The sequence below is a fragment of the Saccopteryx bilineata genome, chromosome 12 (assembly GCF_036850765.1).
Source record: "Saccopteryx bilineata isolate mSacBil1 chromosome 12, mSacBil1_pri_phased_curated, whole genome shotgun sequence".
Taxonomy (NCBI): domain Eukaryota; kingdom Metazoa; phylum Chordata; class Mammalia; order Chiroptera; family Emballonuridae; genus Saccopteryx; species Saccopteryx bilineata.
Window position 1 is genome coordinate 6015239 of NC_089501.1, and position 16676 is coordinate 6031914.

At 36.9% G+C, this 16676-nt stretch overlaps 1 protein-coding gene across 3 annotated transcripts in view; it reads right to left on the minus strand.

The window, feature by feature from the left end:
• WASF1 (WASP family member 1) overlaps positions 1-16676 on the minus strand; it is a 67469-nt gene that overhangs the window by 11700 nt on the left and 39093 nt on the right. For all 3 annotated transcript variants that reach the window (XM_066248406.1, XM_066248407.1, XM_066248405.1), the window contains exons 2-3: positions 11947-12107; positions 4909-5043 (exon numbers count right to left, since the gene is read on the minus strand). In XM_066248406.1, coding sequence (XP_066104503.1) covers positions 4909-5043; positions 11947-12079 — 268 coding nt within the window. In that variant the 5' untranslated portion in view covers positions 12080-12107. The remainder of the gene's footprint in view (positions 1-4908; positions 5044-11946; positions 12108-16676) is intronic.

Genomic DNA, 16676 nt, shown 5'->3' on the forward strand with positions numbered 1-16676 from the left:
TGTACTGTAAGCATCTCTACTTAGCTGTAAGTTCTTGAAGACTGAGACTGTTTTTGCACAAGTATGTCCAGTAACTAGCACAGTCCTATCTTATATATGATGATTCAAAATAACTTCATTTACTCAATTTATTTTGGACTATGCAGCATATTAAGAAATGTACCAAAATACTACATTTTAACTCTTAGAGTGACTTCCTGATATTAAAAAATTAGATGATTTTTTTACATATTAAATATGGCTTTAAGTATACAAACAAATGCTTTATAATACCATAGCAAGGTCAGTACTAAACAATCATAACAATTCTTTAATTATTTTTCTCCTTAAATAGTATTATCTCTATTATCCTCATAAGTAAAGTTCACTCCACATGAATGTTTGGCTCTATGGACCAGGCTGCGGCGGTGAGTCTGTGTATGCCATGGCCACACCGTGGCTGCATTCCCGGCAACTCCACCGCCGCACAGCTGGCAGCACACTCAGAAACACCAACATGAAATGCAAAGAAATTAAGTTTTTTTTTACTATCACTAAAAAGTAGTATGAGAGATATGTAATGACTATGATAGTCATTATAATAATTATATATGTTATACATATATTATATATAATTATAGTATTATATTTATATTATATACTTACAGTATTATTGCTCTTATATGTTCTAGATGCTTTCATTAATTTGTATTTTATTTAATCTTTATAATTCAATGAGATAAGAATTATTATCACATTTTTAAACATAAGAAAACTAGGGCTAGAAAACATGTAACTGACTCAAGGCAAAATGGTTAATATGCCATAAAGTCTGATTAGAAAACCCAAATCTGCCTTTGAGGTTGATCCTTTTGCTGTGATACCACGTGCTGTTCATCTGGCTCCTGTCAAAGCGGCCTCTGCTTTCTGTCACCACAATGGGTCAGATTCTTGCCACTCGCTCACCTGATGGAAGTCAGTGTTCATCCTCCCAAAACTTTCTTAGAAAACATGTAAAGGCCACGCAAAGTAGCGAGTGCTTCTTCTGTCAACTCTTCTCACTTATCATTTGTCCTATTTGTTAACAGACCACTGTGACAAAACCTCTTCCAGCTGCCAACAATGACATTTACTATCATTTAAATCAGGTGTCCCCAAACTACGGTCCGTGCATGTGCCCACCCCCCCTGCACTCCCGGAAGGGGCACCTCTTTCATTGGTGGTCAGTGAGAGGAGCACTGTATGTGGCGGCCCTCCAACGGTCTGAGGGACAGTAAACTGGCCCCTGTGTAAAAAGTTTGGGGACCTCTGATTTAAATAGTATTATATAATACAGTAAGTTAGCATAATATGTTCATAAACATATATAATTAAAATATAACTACAGATCTTTATTTAAAACCATATTTATGTACTTATAATTCTGAATTATATTAGTTCTCATGATTACTTATTATTAAATGGTAATTAAAAAACAAAAATAATGATATTACACTCTATAATTCAGTATTGTATACATGATGCTACTTTGTTTGAACTCGCACACCAAGTTACAAAATCTAGGTTAAATAATTTTTGAAAATTGCTTCTATCCAACATCGCCTAAACAATTTCAAATTAAAGAGTTCATATTTCATATTTCATGGCACAGTGGATAGAGCGTCGGACTGGGATGCAGAGGACCCAGGTTCAAGACCCTGAGGTCGCCAGCTTGAGCGCAGGCTCATCTGGCTTGAGCAAAAAAAAAAAAAAAAAATAGTTCACCAGCTTAGACCCAAGATTGCTGGCTCCAGCAAGAGGTTACTCAGTCTGCTTAAGGCCCGCAGTCAAGGCACATATGAGAAAGCAATCAATGAACAACTAAGGTGTGGCAATGAAAAACTGATGATTGATGCATGTCATTTCTCTCTTTTCCTGTCTGTCTGTCCCTATTTATCCCTCTCTCTGACATATCTATGTCCCTGTAAAAAAAACAAACAAACCCCAAAAACCAAAAGTTCATATTTCATATTTTGAATTCTTACCCACTGCTCCACATAATTTTATGGCCTTAGAGTCCACATTTTAAAGGAAACTATAAATAATCTGATAGTTGTTAGCATGCTTGAATTTTTTCAAATACTTAAACACATCATAAGTTATTTATTGGTATCTGTACTTTCATTTTCAATTTTAATAGTAATGCTAAGATATTTGTTAAAATTTAACTGTATTTTGAAATAAAATGTTAATTTTTATTTCCGTTAATATAAGAACTGCATGTGCATCTCTGTATTATTAGATGACATATTAAATATTTAAGTTATTTGGCCCTGGCCGGTTGGCTCAGCGGTAGAGCGTCGGCCTGGCGTGCGGGGGACCCGGGTTCGATTCCCGGCCAGGGCACATAGGAGAAGCGCCCATTTGCTTCTCCACCCCCCCCCCTCCTTCCTCTCTGTCTCTCTCTTCCCCTCCCACAGCCAAGGCTCCATTGGACCAAAGATGGCCTGGGCTCTGGGGATGGCTCCTTGGCCTCTGCCCCAGGTGCTAGAGTGGCTCTGGTTGCAGCAGAGCGACCCCCCAGAGGGGCAGAGCATCGCCCCCTGGTGGGCAGAGCGTAGCCCCTGGTGGGCGTGCCGGGTGGATCCCGGTCGGGCGCATGCGGGAGTCTGTCTGACTGTCTCTCCCCGTTTCCAGCTACAGAAAAATAAAAAAAAAAAAACACACACAAAAAAACATATTTAAGTTATTTAAAAAAAAACTTTGGATGTAAATGATTTGTTTGTTTGTTTATTCAGTGAGAGAAGGGGAGTCAGAGATGGACTCCCACATGTGCCCCGACTGGGATTCACTGGACAAGCAGGCTGGGTAGGGGGCAATGTTCTGCCCGTCTGGGGCATCTTCTTAGCACCTCAGGTGAAGGCCATGGAGCTATCCTTAGCGCCCAGGGCCGACTCGCTCTAATTGAGCCATGTCTGCAGGAGGGGAAGAAAGAGAGAGAACGAGAGAGAGAAGCGAGAAGGGGAGGAGTGGAAAAGCAGATGGCTGCTTCTCCTGTGTGCCCTGACCAGGAATCAAACCTGGGACATCCACACGCCAGGCCAATGCTCTACCAATGAGCCAAATGGCCAGGGCCTATGTAAATGATATATTTAAAGTATGGCCATAAAATAATTTTTCACTAATAGCAATGATTTTGTTTCAAGAATATCAAGAAGTATGACTAATGCACATGTATATGCTTCAAAGGATACCAGTAAAAACACCCATAGAATAGAGAATTGTTTGCATATCATAAAATCTGACAAGGGACTTGGATCCAGACTATATATAGAATTCTTAAAATTCAACAATAAAAAGAAAATTAACCCAATTTAAAATGGTAAAAGGATCTGACTAGACATTTCTCCAAAAATGATACACCAATTGCTGATTAGTCATTTAAACCCTGGTTTTAAATCCAACCTCTACCATTTCCTGCTGAGTGACTTCTCTCTAAATGGCTTATAGGCTATGAAAAAACACTCAACATCATTAGCCACCAGGGAAATGTAAATACATTCTACAACATGAACTAATATTGAAAACATTATGCTACATGAAAGAAGCCAGTCACAAAAGACCTCATATTGTATGATCCCCCTCATATGAAATGTCCAGAACAGGCAAATCCATAGAGATAGAAAGTAGATTAGTGATTGCTTGAATTTGGGGGGAAAGAGAGATGCAGAGGGACTACTAATGGGTCTAGGGTTTCTTTTCGGAATGATGCAGTATTCTAAAATTGATGTGGAGATAGTTGCATAACTCTGAATATGCTAAAATCCACAGTTTAACAATTTAACTTTAGACGAGCTAACTGTAGCATATATTTATTTACATCTCGATAAAACTGTTAAAAAAAAGATGCTGTTTGGTTTTTTTCACAACCAGACTTATGAGTTTATGGCTTTGCAAGCAGTAGAAGCTTTACATAGTATTTGCCTCTCCTTATTTAGGCATTAAATTAGGTTATGCCAAAGGATGTGTTGGTTCAATCACTAAGACATCTATCACTACATTCTACTTTTTACTTTTTTCCAGTATTCTTTAATATACTTACTGTTCAAGTTTAAATCTCTTATATAACTTGCATTTATACTAAAAATGTTATTCAAAAAATATTTATTGAAGAAAGTGTTATAAAAAATTCACATTAAATAACTGTAGGGTAAGTGAAAATTATGTCCTTAAGAGTTTCATTTCTTTTGTTTTTTTTTAAAAAAAAAAGAAAGAAGTTTGAGAAACATTAGCATTCACTGTATTCGATCAAGGCACGAAATACTGTTTTACCACTAAGTTTCTAACATTATTTTAGTCTATAATGTGGGTCTTTTAAAATTTATTTTGTTCCTTACCTTATATCCCTGGTCTAAATCTCAATATGAAACATTTTTGCCCTACATATTGGCAATTTGGGTTTGTTCGTATTTTTTTAGTCTTTTAAAGTGGGAAGTAACAGTCAAATAACTAGATCAGATTTTAGCAATTTAACATATGCGCCCACAAAAGCCTATTAAAAGAAATACATTTTTACAGAATCAATTTTAATTTACTTAGAATTTCAAGTAATTTTCAATTAATTTTTATTTCTAAGACAAAGTATACAAACAAATTGTAAGGAAGAAAAGATAAAGAGAATGGACGAAAGCTGGCTAAAAATTTTTATGTCAAAAACTCAAGAGCTATTTCATATATAAAAAGAAGAGTTCAAAAAGAAAGTAAATAAGTAGATAAAAAAGCCAGGAAAGTCATGCCAATGGCATCTACAGATAATTTACTGATTTATAACAACATGCACACCAAAGGTCACGGGTAGAAAAGACTTGTAACAAATTTGTGTTTAATACTGTTCTTAAATACTTCACTCATTTCACCTAACCTAAGAAAATATAATATGAATAAACTTACATTCTTCTTCTTTAGGGTCAAGTTGTGTAACACTAACGGATAAACGGTCCACACGTTCTTGTAATGAGTTAACTCTGAAGGAAAAACTATGTGCTTCATTGAATAATTCTCCAAATATATCTTCAGCATATTTACCTAAACAAAAATGAAATGTACACCATTGCATTTAATGTGATCAGAGATAAGTATCACACCATTTAATATTTAAAGATGCTACCCTGATGAATTTGGCATTTTTTGGAACTAGTTTAAACTTTAAATCCTAGTCTTAAGTAACACAACTGTGACAGAGTTGGAAAACAATACAATCCCTGGGAAATCTGGTTTAGGTAACTTGTATCTAAAATGGAAATACTCTTACCTGTTTTACCCATATATACCTACATGCTGAGGGTCAGAGAAGACTATGATATGCAAGTACATACAAAAAATATGTCTTTTAACCCCAAATCAGCATTCAAAAATAGACTCTACACTAGAACTGAATTTCAGACCAAGTGGAAGAATCCAAGATTCTTCATAAACCGAGCAAATTACCTGCCTCAGGTATGCCCAAAATATAGATTCTGAAAATTTATGAGATATTTTATGTTTTCTCGTTTCAGTTTTTTAAAAAATTAATCAGAAATCTAAAATAATTTTTTCTAGTTAGGTAAATTTCCACTACTGAAAAGAATAAGTCAATATAGACTATTCTAAAAGGAGTTTTAGATTACCTACAATGAAAAATATCCAAGTATATTTAGAACATATAAACTAATGCATAATTAAAACATAAAGATAAGTCAATGACTATACTTCTGAATTAAAAAAAAAAACCCCAATAGTCTTCTTAAATCAAGACAATTTTAGACCCCAGCATACTGTCTAGGTTAAATCTAGCTCAACAGTAAGCTCTATCAAGACAGTTGATATGACAGAGAAGTACTAAATACTTATTAAATGAATTCATTAATCTCACCAATTTATATTTAAATAATGCTGCATTTTTAGAGGATTTCAATATATTATCAGTTAAAAGAAAAACATTCACTGAGCGCTCACCCCGTGCCAGGTAAATGTATGACCTACTGAAGACCCCAAAAATAAAACATAAAATTTCTGTCCTAGAATATCTTATAATCTTTAAGAAAATAATAAGAACTTCAATCTCTCTATAATAAATTAAGAAAAAAAGGGCAGTTATATATATATTCAGTCATTCACCTACATTCCTTAAACCAAACTGACTAAAAATTACTGATGTGCCAGACAGTGTACCAGACTCTAGAAATTGAAAATGATAAGAAGGTCTCTGTCACTGATAAGTTTTGAGCAAACATTTAAACACATAAAAAGAAACTTAAAAATAAGTCCAAATCTTTGCTCCATTTGCTTTGGGATTTTGGTATCAATTTCTTCACCTATACAATGGGGATAAAAATATCTGCCTTAAAAAAAAGTTATAATAGGCCCTGGCCGGTTGGCTCAGTGGTAGAGCGTTGGCCTGGCGTGCAGAAGTCCCGGGTTCGATTCCCAGCCAGGGCATACAGGAGAAGCGCCCATTTGCTTCTCCACCCCTCCCCCTCTCCTTCCTCTCTGTCTCTCTCTCTTCCCCTCCCATAGCCGCAGCTGAGGCTCCATTGGAGCAAAGATGGCCCAGGCGCTGGGGATGGCTCCTTGGCCTCTGCCCCAGGCGCTAGAGTGGCTCTGGTCGCAGCAGAGCGACCTCCCAGAGGGGCAGAGCATGGTCCCCTGGTGGGCAGAGCGTCGCCCCCTGGTGGGCGTGCCGGGTGGATCCCGGTCGGGCGCATGCGGGAGACTGACTGTCTCTCCCCGTTTCCAGCTTCAGAAAAATACACACACACAAAAAAAAGTTATAATAAAAGCAAACACAGTGGCTTGACCATGCAGTGGCACAGTGAAAAAAGCATTGCACTGGGACACAGAGGACCCAGGTTTGAAACCCCAAGGTCACTGGCCTGAGCAAGGGCTCATCTGGCCTGAGCATAGGCTCACCAGCTTGAGCACAGGGTTGCTGGTTTGAGTGTGGGATCATAGACATAACCCCATGGTTGCTGGCTTGAGCAAGGTGTCATTTGCGCTGCTGTAGTCCCTCCTACCTCTGTCAAGGCACATATGAGAAAGCAATCAATGAACAACTAAGGTGCCTCAATGAAGAATTGATGCTTTTCATCTCTCTCCCTTCCTGTCTGTCTCTCCTCATCTGTCCCTCTCCCCTTCTCTGTCTCTGACACACACACACACACACACACACACACACACACACACACACACACACAAGCAGACATAGTGAACAAAGGGCCCGGTAGAGTACCTGATACAGGATAGGAGCTCAACAATATGTAGCTCTTACTATAATATGAAGAGCCACAGAACAAAGAAAAAATCAGGTATAACAACATTATTCCTTTATTCAACGAATGTTAGGGATGCAAATGATAGGAATACAGAGATGGAAGACACAATTTTATCCCAAAAGAGCTGAGTTTAATACAGGAATTCTCAACATTCAGTCTGAGCCTGTATACAACCTGAAATTATATGCAGATTTTTAAACGCATTTGTATTTTTCTGGAAAAGAGCCAATAGTTCATCAACAGAGTTTTTTTAAAGAGTATGAGTTTAGGTGCCAAGTACCAAGTACCTCAGTGGGTAAGATGAACACCCCATCTGTTTTCTGTTTGAGTGTGGGATCATAGACATAACCCCATGGTTGCTGGCTTGAGCAAGGTGTCATTTGCGCTGCTGTAGTCCCTCCTACCTCCGTCAAGGCACATATGAGAAAGCAATCAATGAACAACTAAGGTGCCTCAATGAAGAATTGATGCTTTTCATCTCTCTCCCTTCCTGTCTGTCTCTCCTCATCTGTCCCTCCCATATCATCTTTACTTTCCAAATCCACCTGCTCCTTCCCTCCCAGAGAGGTGAAAGGAAGAAAGTTTGCAACGTAAAACTGATTGTTGGTGTATCTGTATTTCAGCTAACCTTACATTTATTATACTACCTCTCTGTTCAAGAACCTACAAGTTCTCATTATCTATGATATTAAAAATCTAAGTCCTCTCATCAACATTCTATGTCTACCATAATCAGGTTCTACCATACTTATCCAATCGTTTGTCCCTTCAGTCCCCCTTATATATTTATTTATTCACATTTCTTTCAGCAAGCCTTTTTTCATGACTTCACTTTATGTCTCTTTTCTCAGTTCCTGTAATCTAGAACTCATGATTTTAATTACATACCTGTGCACACTACACTGTTCAAAATGGTTTCAGTATTCATCATATTGACTCTTCACATAAACTGGGGTATGCTCATTTGGTACAAGAATCACGCAGCTTTATCACACAGCAAGGTGTTGTTATTTGTCCTCTATCAATGCAACCCATTAGTCTTATCAAACCAATCTATGTATCCCTCCTACCCATCTACTTTGCTACCTATTGACCTGTTTTAGAATAAGGAGGCTCTGTGAGCAGAATGAACTAACAACATTCAACAAGAAAAAGGCCTTGGAAAGAAAGAATAATAAAAGAGCCCTCAAAGTAAATAAGAGTCCCAACAGTTGTTAAGTAAGATGACAATAATATGGCAAAGAATTTTGGTATAACAGAAGAAACTTATATAAAGAGATTTCTCAGTTTTTAGTAATTATATATTATAAAACAGAAATGTGTTCTGCTATGAAATAAACCTGGGATGTACATTTTCATGAGACAGAGGTCAGGAGGATGTTCAGCTCCAAGTCATGCTGGGCCCTGCACTTTACCTCCATGGCTGTTTTCTAGCACTTCTGGGGCTAACAATAGTACCAAAGTGAAAAATCTCAATTACTTTAGAAAACATTTTGAAGAGCCAAGTCTTCAAATTCAGAGATTATTTATACATTATTTTTACTATTATGGATGGAAACTGATATAAAATCTGTTCTTAAGGATTCATAGTTTGAACTGATTATGAAAATCAATTAATGTCTTAGGCTAGAAAACAGCCTTAAAATGTATAATACTATTTGCTTTTACGTTAAATGGCCTCTTTCCAGTTTTTATATTGCTTCTTCTCTTATACAACTTCTTCCTTTGCTGTAAATTACTTCTTTGGCTCGCTTCAGTAATGCCTGCGTCTATTATCTCCCCTCTACCTCCTCCTTATTGCTCGGAGTAATAAATATTTGAAAACCAGATCATCAAACGAATATGAATTGCCAAAGTAAAAGTAAGCAGGCTCTGAGAAAGGGATCAATTGGCTATTTTATGTGCAGTCATTAGTGCATGGACTTGTTGATTCTGGCCATTTAGGGGACTTCTAAATTTAATTTCCGGTTTTCTACTATGTCAAGTGGGACAGCTACCAGGAAACTTAATTCCAGGGTGGTAAAATACTGTTACACCTTGCTACAATGTTTTACGGATTTTTCTGTTTTTGAATCTCCAGACTGCTTATAAAATGCCTATATAGTCTTTAATTCTAAATCTGAAGCACCCAAAACCAAATTTAGTTGTATTTTTACAATGTATTTCTATTTTCAGGATTTGGAAACAACATGACCATGTGCATGCTAATAGGTGTTGTTACTTACATGAGCTATATCAGACTTGAAAATTCCTCAAGTTTTTACCTTTAGGTTATGTTAGAAATAGATACTAAAATTAATACCCTTAATCATTATATTAGTTCTAAACTCTATGTTGGGCAAATGAGTTTCTAAAATTTGTATTTTTTAGTCTGCTCACTTTTAGTGTTAAAAAATGGCGCTGGGCAGCGCCAGGTATGTGATCTGTGAAATTGCAAATTACCTTCCTGCTTGGAAAGGGCCACTGGCTTACTAATGTTTGCTAGAGGAGAGGTTTTCGCACCAGAGAGTTTAAAAAGAGAAGGAGAAGGAAGCCATGTTTTATAGGAAGAGCAGAGAGAATGCAGAGTGCTGAAGAAGCCAGTTTGTGCAGAGAAGAGGTGTGCAGATGGGGAACCAGAGCTGAAGAGCTTTGCAAGCTCTGCTAAGACTGGTGGGGCCTTTGACTCTAGGAGGAACCAGAGAAGATTCTCCTGGTTGTGGAAGCAGAGAATGTGTCAGGGCTTTGGGAGCCCTGTGTGTTTGCTCATCAGCCGGTTTGAGACTTTAATAAAAGAATGGCCCGCCAGTTTTTGGCTCCACTGTTTCTTTACCGTCTGTCCAAATTCTATGAGAACCTGCATGTGAATGGCCACAATGGCCACGACTACTGGTCATACATTCTATACTGGGAATATACATAAACAAGATGCCAGTACTAAATTGAAATTCATCTTAATTATAAGAACTATTTTAACCAAATGTATTAGTGTCATTTCTGTGCTCTTAAAATGTATTTTAATATTAACATGCTAATGTACTCATGTACTTGTATTACATATAAATTCTGTTAGATTCAATTAGTGCTGTACCACAAAATAGGTAGCAATTATTTTTAAACATTATAGTTAATCATATGTTAATATAATACAATATCTAAGACTCTTTTGACTTTTCTATAGTCTATATTGACTTTCCCCAACGAAGAATGTTAGTGAATCTAAACAATGTTAGTGAATCACTGCCAATAACTGAAAAAAAAAAAGTATTAAAAGGGACAAGGAATATACTTGAATTCAAATAAACAGCTTTTTAGTTTATTCTCACAACTTATTTCCTAGGCAATGCAGAAATTTAGTGCTCTACAGATGCTCTAGCCAGTTGCTTTAGCTATATACACAAATGTCCAAATGCTCTCGCTTGAACCAAATTAGATTAATGATCTCTGTTTATCTTGTGCTAAATACTCAATTATAAAAAGAAAAGAAAAAGTTAAAAGGAAAAGAAGAGCCAATCCTGCCTGCAAAGACAATCTATGTGGGAGGGTATAAATGGGAAGATAAATCTAAGACCATTTAGAGGTTATTTCTAGGCCAAAAACACATTGTTTTTACCTTTAAAATAACATACAAATGTCTTATTAAAAAGCTAATCCTTCAAATACAATAGACTGGATTTACTTTTTAATTTTGTAATATTAAATAATTTCCCATTTTTCTAAATGTAATTCCTTAACCTAGTAGCTCTGTTCTGTAATCTTGTAATGGGAACACACTGCCTATCTCCTCCCATACAAGCCCCTTCCACTGTCCTTTATTATCTGGCCAAGATGCTTGCCTTTTGTCTGTCAGAAGCTAGGTTCACTTGCTATTTTCACATCATGCTTCATATCAGACTTGTAATATGTATCTTAATGCCTTTTAGACAACTCATTTGCCAAAATCCACTGAGCAGAGACTACCCGTACCTTTCACTTTGTAGATATCTGATAATATAAAAATAAACTGCTCACAAACATTAGGGGTATATTTTATCACGTCATATTCATTTTGAAATATCCCTTAACGTTTGTGAGCAGCATAGAGAGGCTAATAAAATATATGTAAAGAAAGAGAGAAAGACATAGTGTCCCAAAACATAAATAGTTAAAGCCACTAAAAAAGTAACAGTGGTAATAAGTAAGTGAAAATATAACTCTGGCTCTACCTTTCATAGATCAAATTGTTTCAGAAATAATCTCAGTAATTCTTACCCATCATGTGATTATGTTCCTAAAGATTCTGTCCTTACTTCCCTGTCCCAGAAGAAACATAGGGGAAGAAGAAAGGATCCTAAAACTCATTAATTTTACTTAAAATGACTACATTTTTCAGAATAATTTCATATACTCTCCAAATATCTCCCTCCTCTCCCCAGTTAATCACAAGAATACCTTCTTAATATTCTACAGCATAACTTTTCTTTGGAAGTAGTACTTAAAGAATTTTAATTTTTTTAAACTTTATTTAGTTTTTTTAGAGAGAGAGGCAGACGGGGGGGGGGGGGGGGGAGCAGAAAGCACCAACTCCCATACGTGCCTTGACCAGGCAAGCCCAGGGTTTTGAACCGGCAACCTCAGCATTCCCAGGTCGACACTTTATCCACTGCGCCACCACAGGTCAGGCGGAAGTAGTACTTTTAATTGATATAAAAATACTTACTTAGGCTACTTAGTTGTCTAATTATATTTGCCAAGGAAATATTGGTTACACATTCCAGCTCATTCTTAATGCCTCTAGGCAGTGCTGTGTGGCACAAGTGCCTGGGATCAATGTTTCTTTTCACTAATGGCATCTTGAGCTCAACCTCTGTGCCAGTTCACCTGCAGAAAAATCAAACAATTAACATCATTAAATTTCAACCAACAGAGTGAGACCATTTCTTTCATGTTAAATAATAAAATATTTGTTAGTATAAGACAATGAAATCACCTAACTAAACAAATCAAAATTGATTTGTTAACCTTCTTTTATCCTCAATTATTAGAGTGTCAACATTATATAAAACATTAAAAAATAAACTCTTACTTGCAATGTCAGTTGCTTCATGGTGATTTCATAATCACTATCATTATTATTCTCCTAAAACCATTGTTTTTATTTTCTACAACTAGGTGTTTTGTTCTGGAGAATTGGTAAGAAAGGTATTCTCTAAATAAGTGCCTAAAAGAATTTAAAAAGCTGGAAAAGTAGTACCGAATTTACATTTCCACATGTGTAGGAAAAAAGGGCCACATACTAGACCTGAGAAGCTCAGAGGGACCTGCATGGTGGGCCTCAAAAATCAGAAACCTAAAGTAACCATATAGGATGATCTGAAATTAAAACTCCCTTACAAAAAGTGAGTCCTTGACAACAGTCAATTTTGAACTTAAAACTGAGCTTGTCCATTGTCTTTTTGCACCTATGGTACATAACTTTGGAATGTCAATCCTCCTCTTTTCTCAGACGCCTCAGGGCATAATCTCCCACTGCACCAGAGACCCCCTCAATAATATCTGGTACACAACAGTTACTGAAGAATGTAATTATGTACTGAACTTTAATGACTACCATATGAAAAGTTTTTAGATAAATCTAATTGTACTGAAATGCTTACTTACCAACATTACTTAAAAACACACTTATGCATTAAATTTGTCTCCTCTGACCTATTTCCTCATTATTCTCTCTACATGTTAAACCTTTTCAAAATTGTGTAATATGACACAAAATTGTACAGTTCAATGATTTAAGCAACCACACATAGGAAATAATTCATTGCCTGGACCCCAGAGCCCTCCCACTTCAGTCCCCTGTCCAATCATCCTTGCTTCCCTCCCCCTCCAACAACCATCATTCTCTATTAGCATCGACTTGTTTTTCTTTATACAATACTTTTACCACTTAAGCAGGTAACTCTAAAACTATGGTTTTGAGTGCTTTTTGAAGTTTATACAAATAGAATTAAATGATAGGTATTATTTTATGTCTTGCCCTTTTATTTGTACTATTCAGTCATGTTGTTTTGTATAGATGTAGGATGTTCACTTTGAAGTCCACTGTAATGATTACACCACAATTTATTCATTCTAATGTTGATGAGTTGTTTCCAGTTTGAGGCCATTATTTTGATAAACTGTCCCAAGTGACTGTATCCATGTAGACTCCTTTCAGCCCTGTAGGAGGCTGTGCTGCTCCACATCCTCACAGCACTTGACACCATCTATTGTAAAATTCTAGCTATTCTTGTATGTTGTGGTAAATTATTGTAGTTGTAATGGATATTTTCCCAATTACAAATAAATTTAAGTGCCTTTTCAAGTTTATTGATCTTTTGGATTTTTCTCTGAGAAATGCCTATTCAATGTTTTTGTCTACTTTCTATTTATCATCTGTTGTGCTGTGGACTGATCTGTAGAAACTGGATATGAACCATTTGAAGGTTATTTTTGATGCAAATACCTTCTCCTGTGTCACTTGCTATTTCATTCTCCTAATGTCTTTTAACGAACAGGTTTTTACACTCTATGATGGAATTTATCAATCCTTTTTTAAAATATAAAAACACAGGTGTGAAATCATTTTCTACAATAAGACCATATACTGTATTTTTTGCTCCATAAGGCACTTTTTTTCCCCCCAAAAGTGGAAGGGAAAATGCCCGTGTGTTTTATGTAGCAAATGTTCTTTTTTTTTTTTTAGCTGCTGCAGGTCCCGGACAACAAGAAGAGTATTTGAACATTAAAGTCTCTTCTCATTTGTTAACAACAGTGCTAATGGTTGTTAATATGCTGTTGAGTTTACATTGTTGAAATATTATTGTGGTCTATTTTATTAAATATTTTAACACATCACTTAGTTCAGAATATTTTTTTTCTTATTTTCCTCCTTAAAACCCTAGGTGCATCTTATGGTCAGGTGCGTCTTATGGAGCGAAAAATATGGTATATGATCTTCTATATTATCTGTTGTTTTGCCTTGTACTTTTAACCTATAATTGTATAACTAATTTTTGTGAATCGTGTGAAGCAGCAGTTGGCTTTCTTCTGTATTAGTTCAGCATCATTTATTGAAAAGACTTTCCCTATTGCTTTACAACGGTACTTTTGTCACGAATCAAGTTTTAATATAATTGCACATGCACTTTAGGGCTCTATAATATTCCACTGGTCTGTCTACCTTGAGGTAACGATGCTATCTTAAAAGAGCTTTATTTTAAGTCTTGAGAGCCAATAGGACAAGCCCTTTTACCTTGTTCTTGAAAAATTCCGTTTATTCTTGGCCCTTTGTATTTCCAATGTGAATTCAATAAAATGTTTTTATTTAGAATTTCAGAATCAGATTATCAACTTACACACATCCCTATTGGGAATCCAACTGGAACTGTTAGATCATATTAGGGAGCACTGATATCTACATAATGTTATCTTTCTATTCATGAACATTTATATCTCCCCAATTATTACAGCTTGAAAATGTCTCATAGTTTTAAGAATAAAAGTCTTATATATGCTTTGTTAGATTTATTTATTGGTATATATGTGATTTTTTTATAGTGCTGGAAATGGCATCTTTTGTGTTTTCTTTTCTCTTTATTGTATATACGAAAAAATAAATTGATTTTGGAACATTGACCCTATATCCAGATACTTTCCTAATCTCTACTAACCTATCTGTAATTATTTTGATTTTTAAAATGTACATAATCATATTTGAATAATGATTATCTCTTTGTTCCAAACGTTTTTCTTCTTCCTTATCACTAGCTGGAATCTTTAACAATATAAAATAGAGGTAATTAGAACAAGCATTCTTGTCTTATTCCTAAACCAAAGGAAGAGATTTCAAGGTTTTTGTCATTATTGTTGCTTTGTTTTGTAGGCATCTTTTGACAAATAAGGGAAGTCCTTATACAGGTATTTCTAGTTGGTCAGAATTTTAAAATCACTAATGATGTTGATTTTATTAAATGTGTTTCCTACATCTATTATGAGGATCATGTAACTTTTATTATTAAAGAGGTAAACTATATTAGTTGATTTTTTTTATGTTTTTTTTTTTTTTTGTATTTTTCTGAAGCTGGAAACGGGGAGAGACAGCCAGACAGACTCCCGCATGTGCCTGACTGGGATCCACCCGGCACGCCCACCAGGGGACGACGCTCTGCTCACCAGGGGGCGATGCTCTGCCCCTCTGGGGCATCGCTCTGTTGCGACCAGAGCCACTCTAGCGCCTGGGGCAGAGGCCAAGGAGCCATCCCCAGCACCCGGGCCATCTTTGCTCCAATGGAGCCTTGGCTGCGGGAGGGTAAGAGAGAGATAGAGAGGAAGGAGAGGGGGAGGGGTGGAGAAGCAGATGGGCGCTTCTCCTGTGTGCCCTGGCCGGAAATCGAACCCGGGACTTCTGCACGCCAGGCCGATGCTCTACCACTGAGCCAACTGGCCAGGGCCTTGATTTTTTTTATGTTAAACGACTTTGTATCCTTGGAATAAACCCAGCTTGGTTGAGAGTATCTGATAAGTAGAATAACGTCCTTCCAAATCTACTGATTTTCTAGTTCCCAGAATCTATGAATGTTATATTATAGGGCAGGGGTCCGGAACCTTTTTGGATGAGATAGCCATGAACACCACATATTTTAAAATGTAATTCCGTGATGTTGAAAAAATAAATGGTCAGTAATGTTGGAATCCATGGGAGTCCGAAAAACCAGAGTAACAGGCTTTATTGGAAAAAAGGAACCCTGCCGGACACTTCTCCTGGGGGAGAAAAGCGCCAGTTACAGACTAGGGGTGAGTATATAGTGTTTGGGAGAGCCTGAGGGGATACTGAGGCAAAAGTCCTGGTATGTCCGGAATGCTCCTCCTTGGGGGCTTGGAGCATGTGGGTGTTGAATCAAAAGTCCTGGTATGTCCGGAGCCCCTCCTTGGGGTGGCTTCTCAGTTTTTTGGAATTCCTTTGTCTCAGGGGCGATAGTCCAGTAAGGGTGAGGTCTGACAGATAAGCAGAACATCAAGAGGGCAGTTTGGCGTCTGACCAGGTGGTGGTGCAGTGGATAGAGCACTGGACTGGGATGCAGAGGACCCAGGTTCAAGACCCCGAGGTTGCCAGCTTGAGCATGGGCTCATCTGGTTTGAGCAAAAGCCCAGCAGCTTGAACCCAAGGTCACTGGCTCCAGCAAGGGGTTCCTCAGTCTGCTGGTCAAGGCACATATGAGAAAGCAATCAATGAACAACTAAGGTATTACAACGCGCAAAGAAAAACTAATGATTGATGCTTCTCATCTCTCTCCGTTCCTGTCTGTCTGTCCCTGTCCATCCCTCTCTCTGACTCACTGTCTCTGTAAAAAATAAATAAATAAATAAAATTAAAACAAACAAACAAAAAAAGAGAGGGCAGTTTGAAATTTA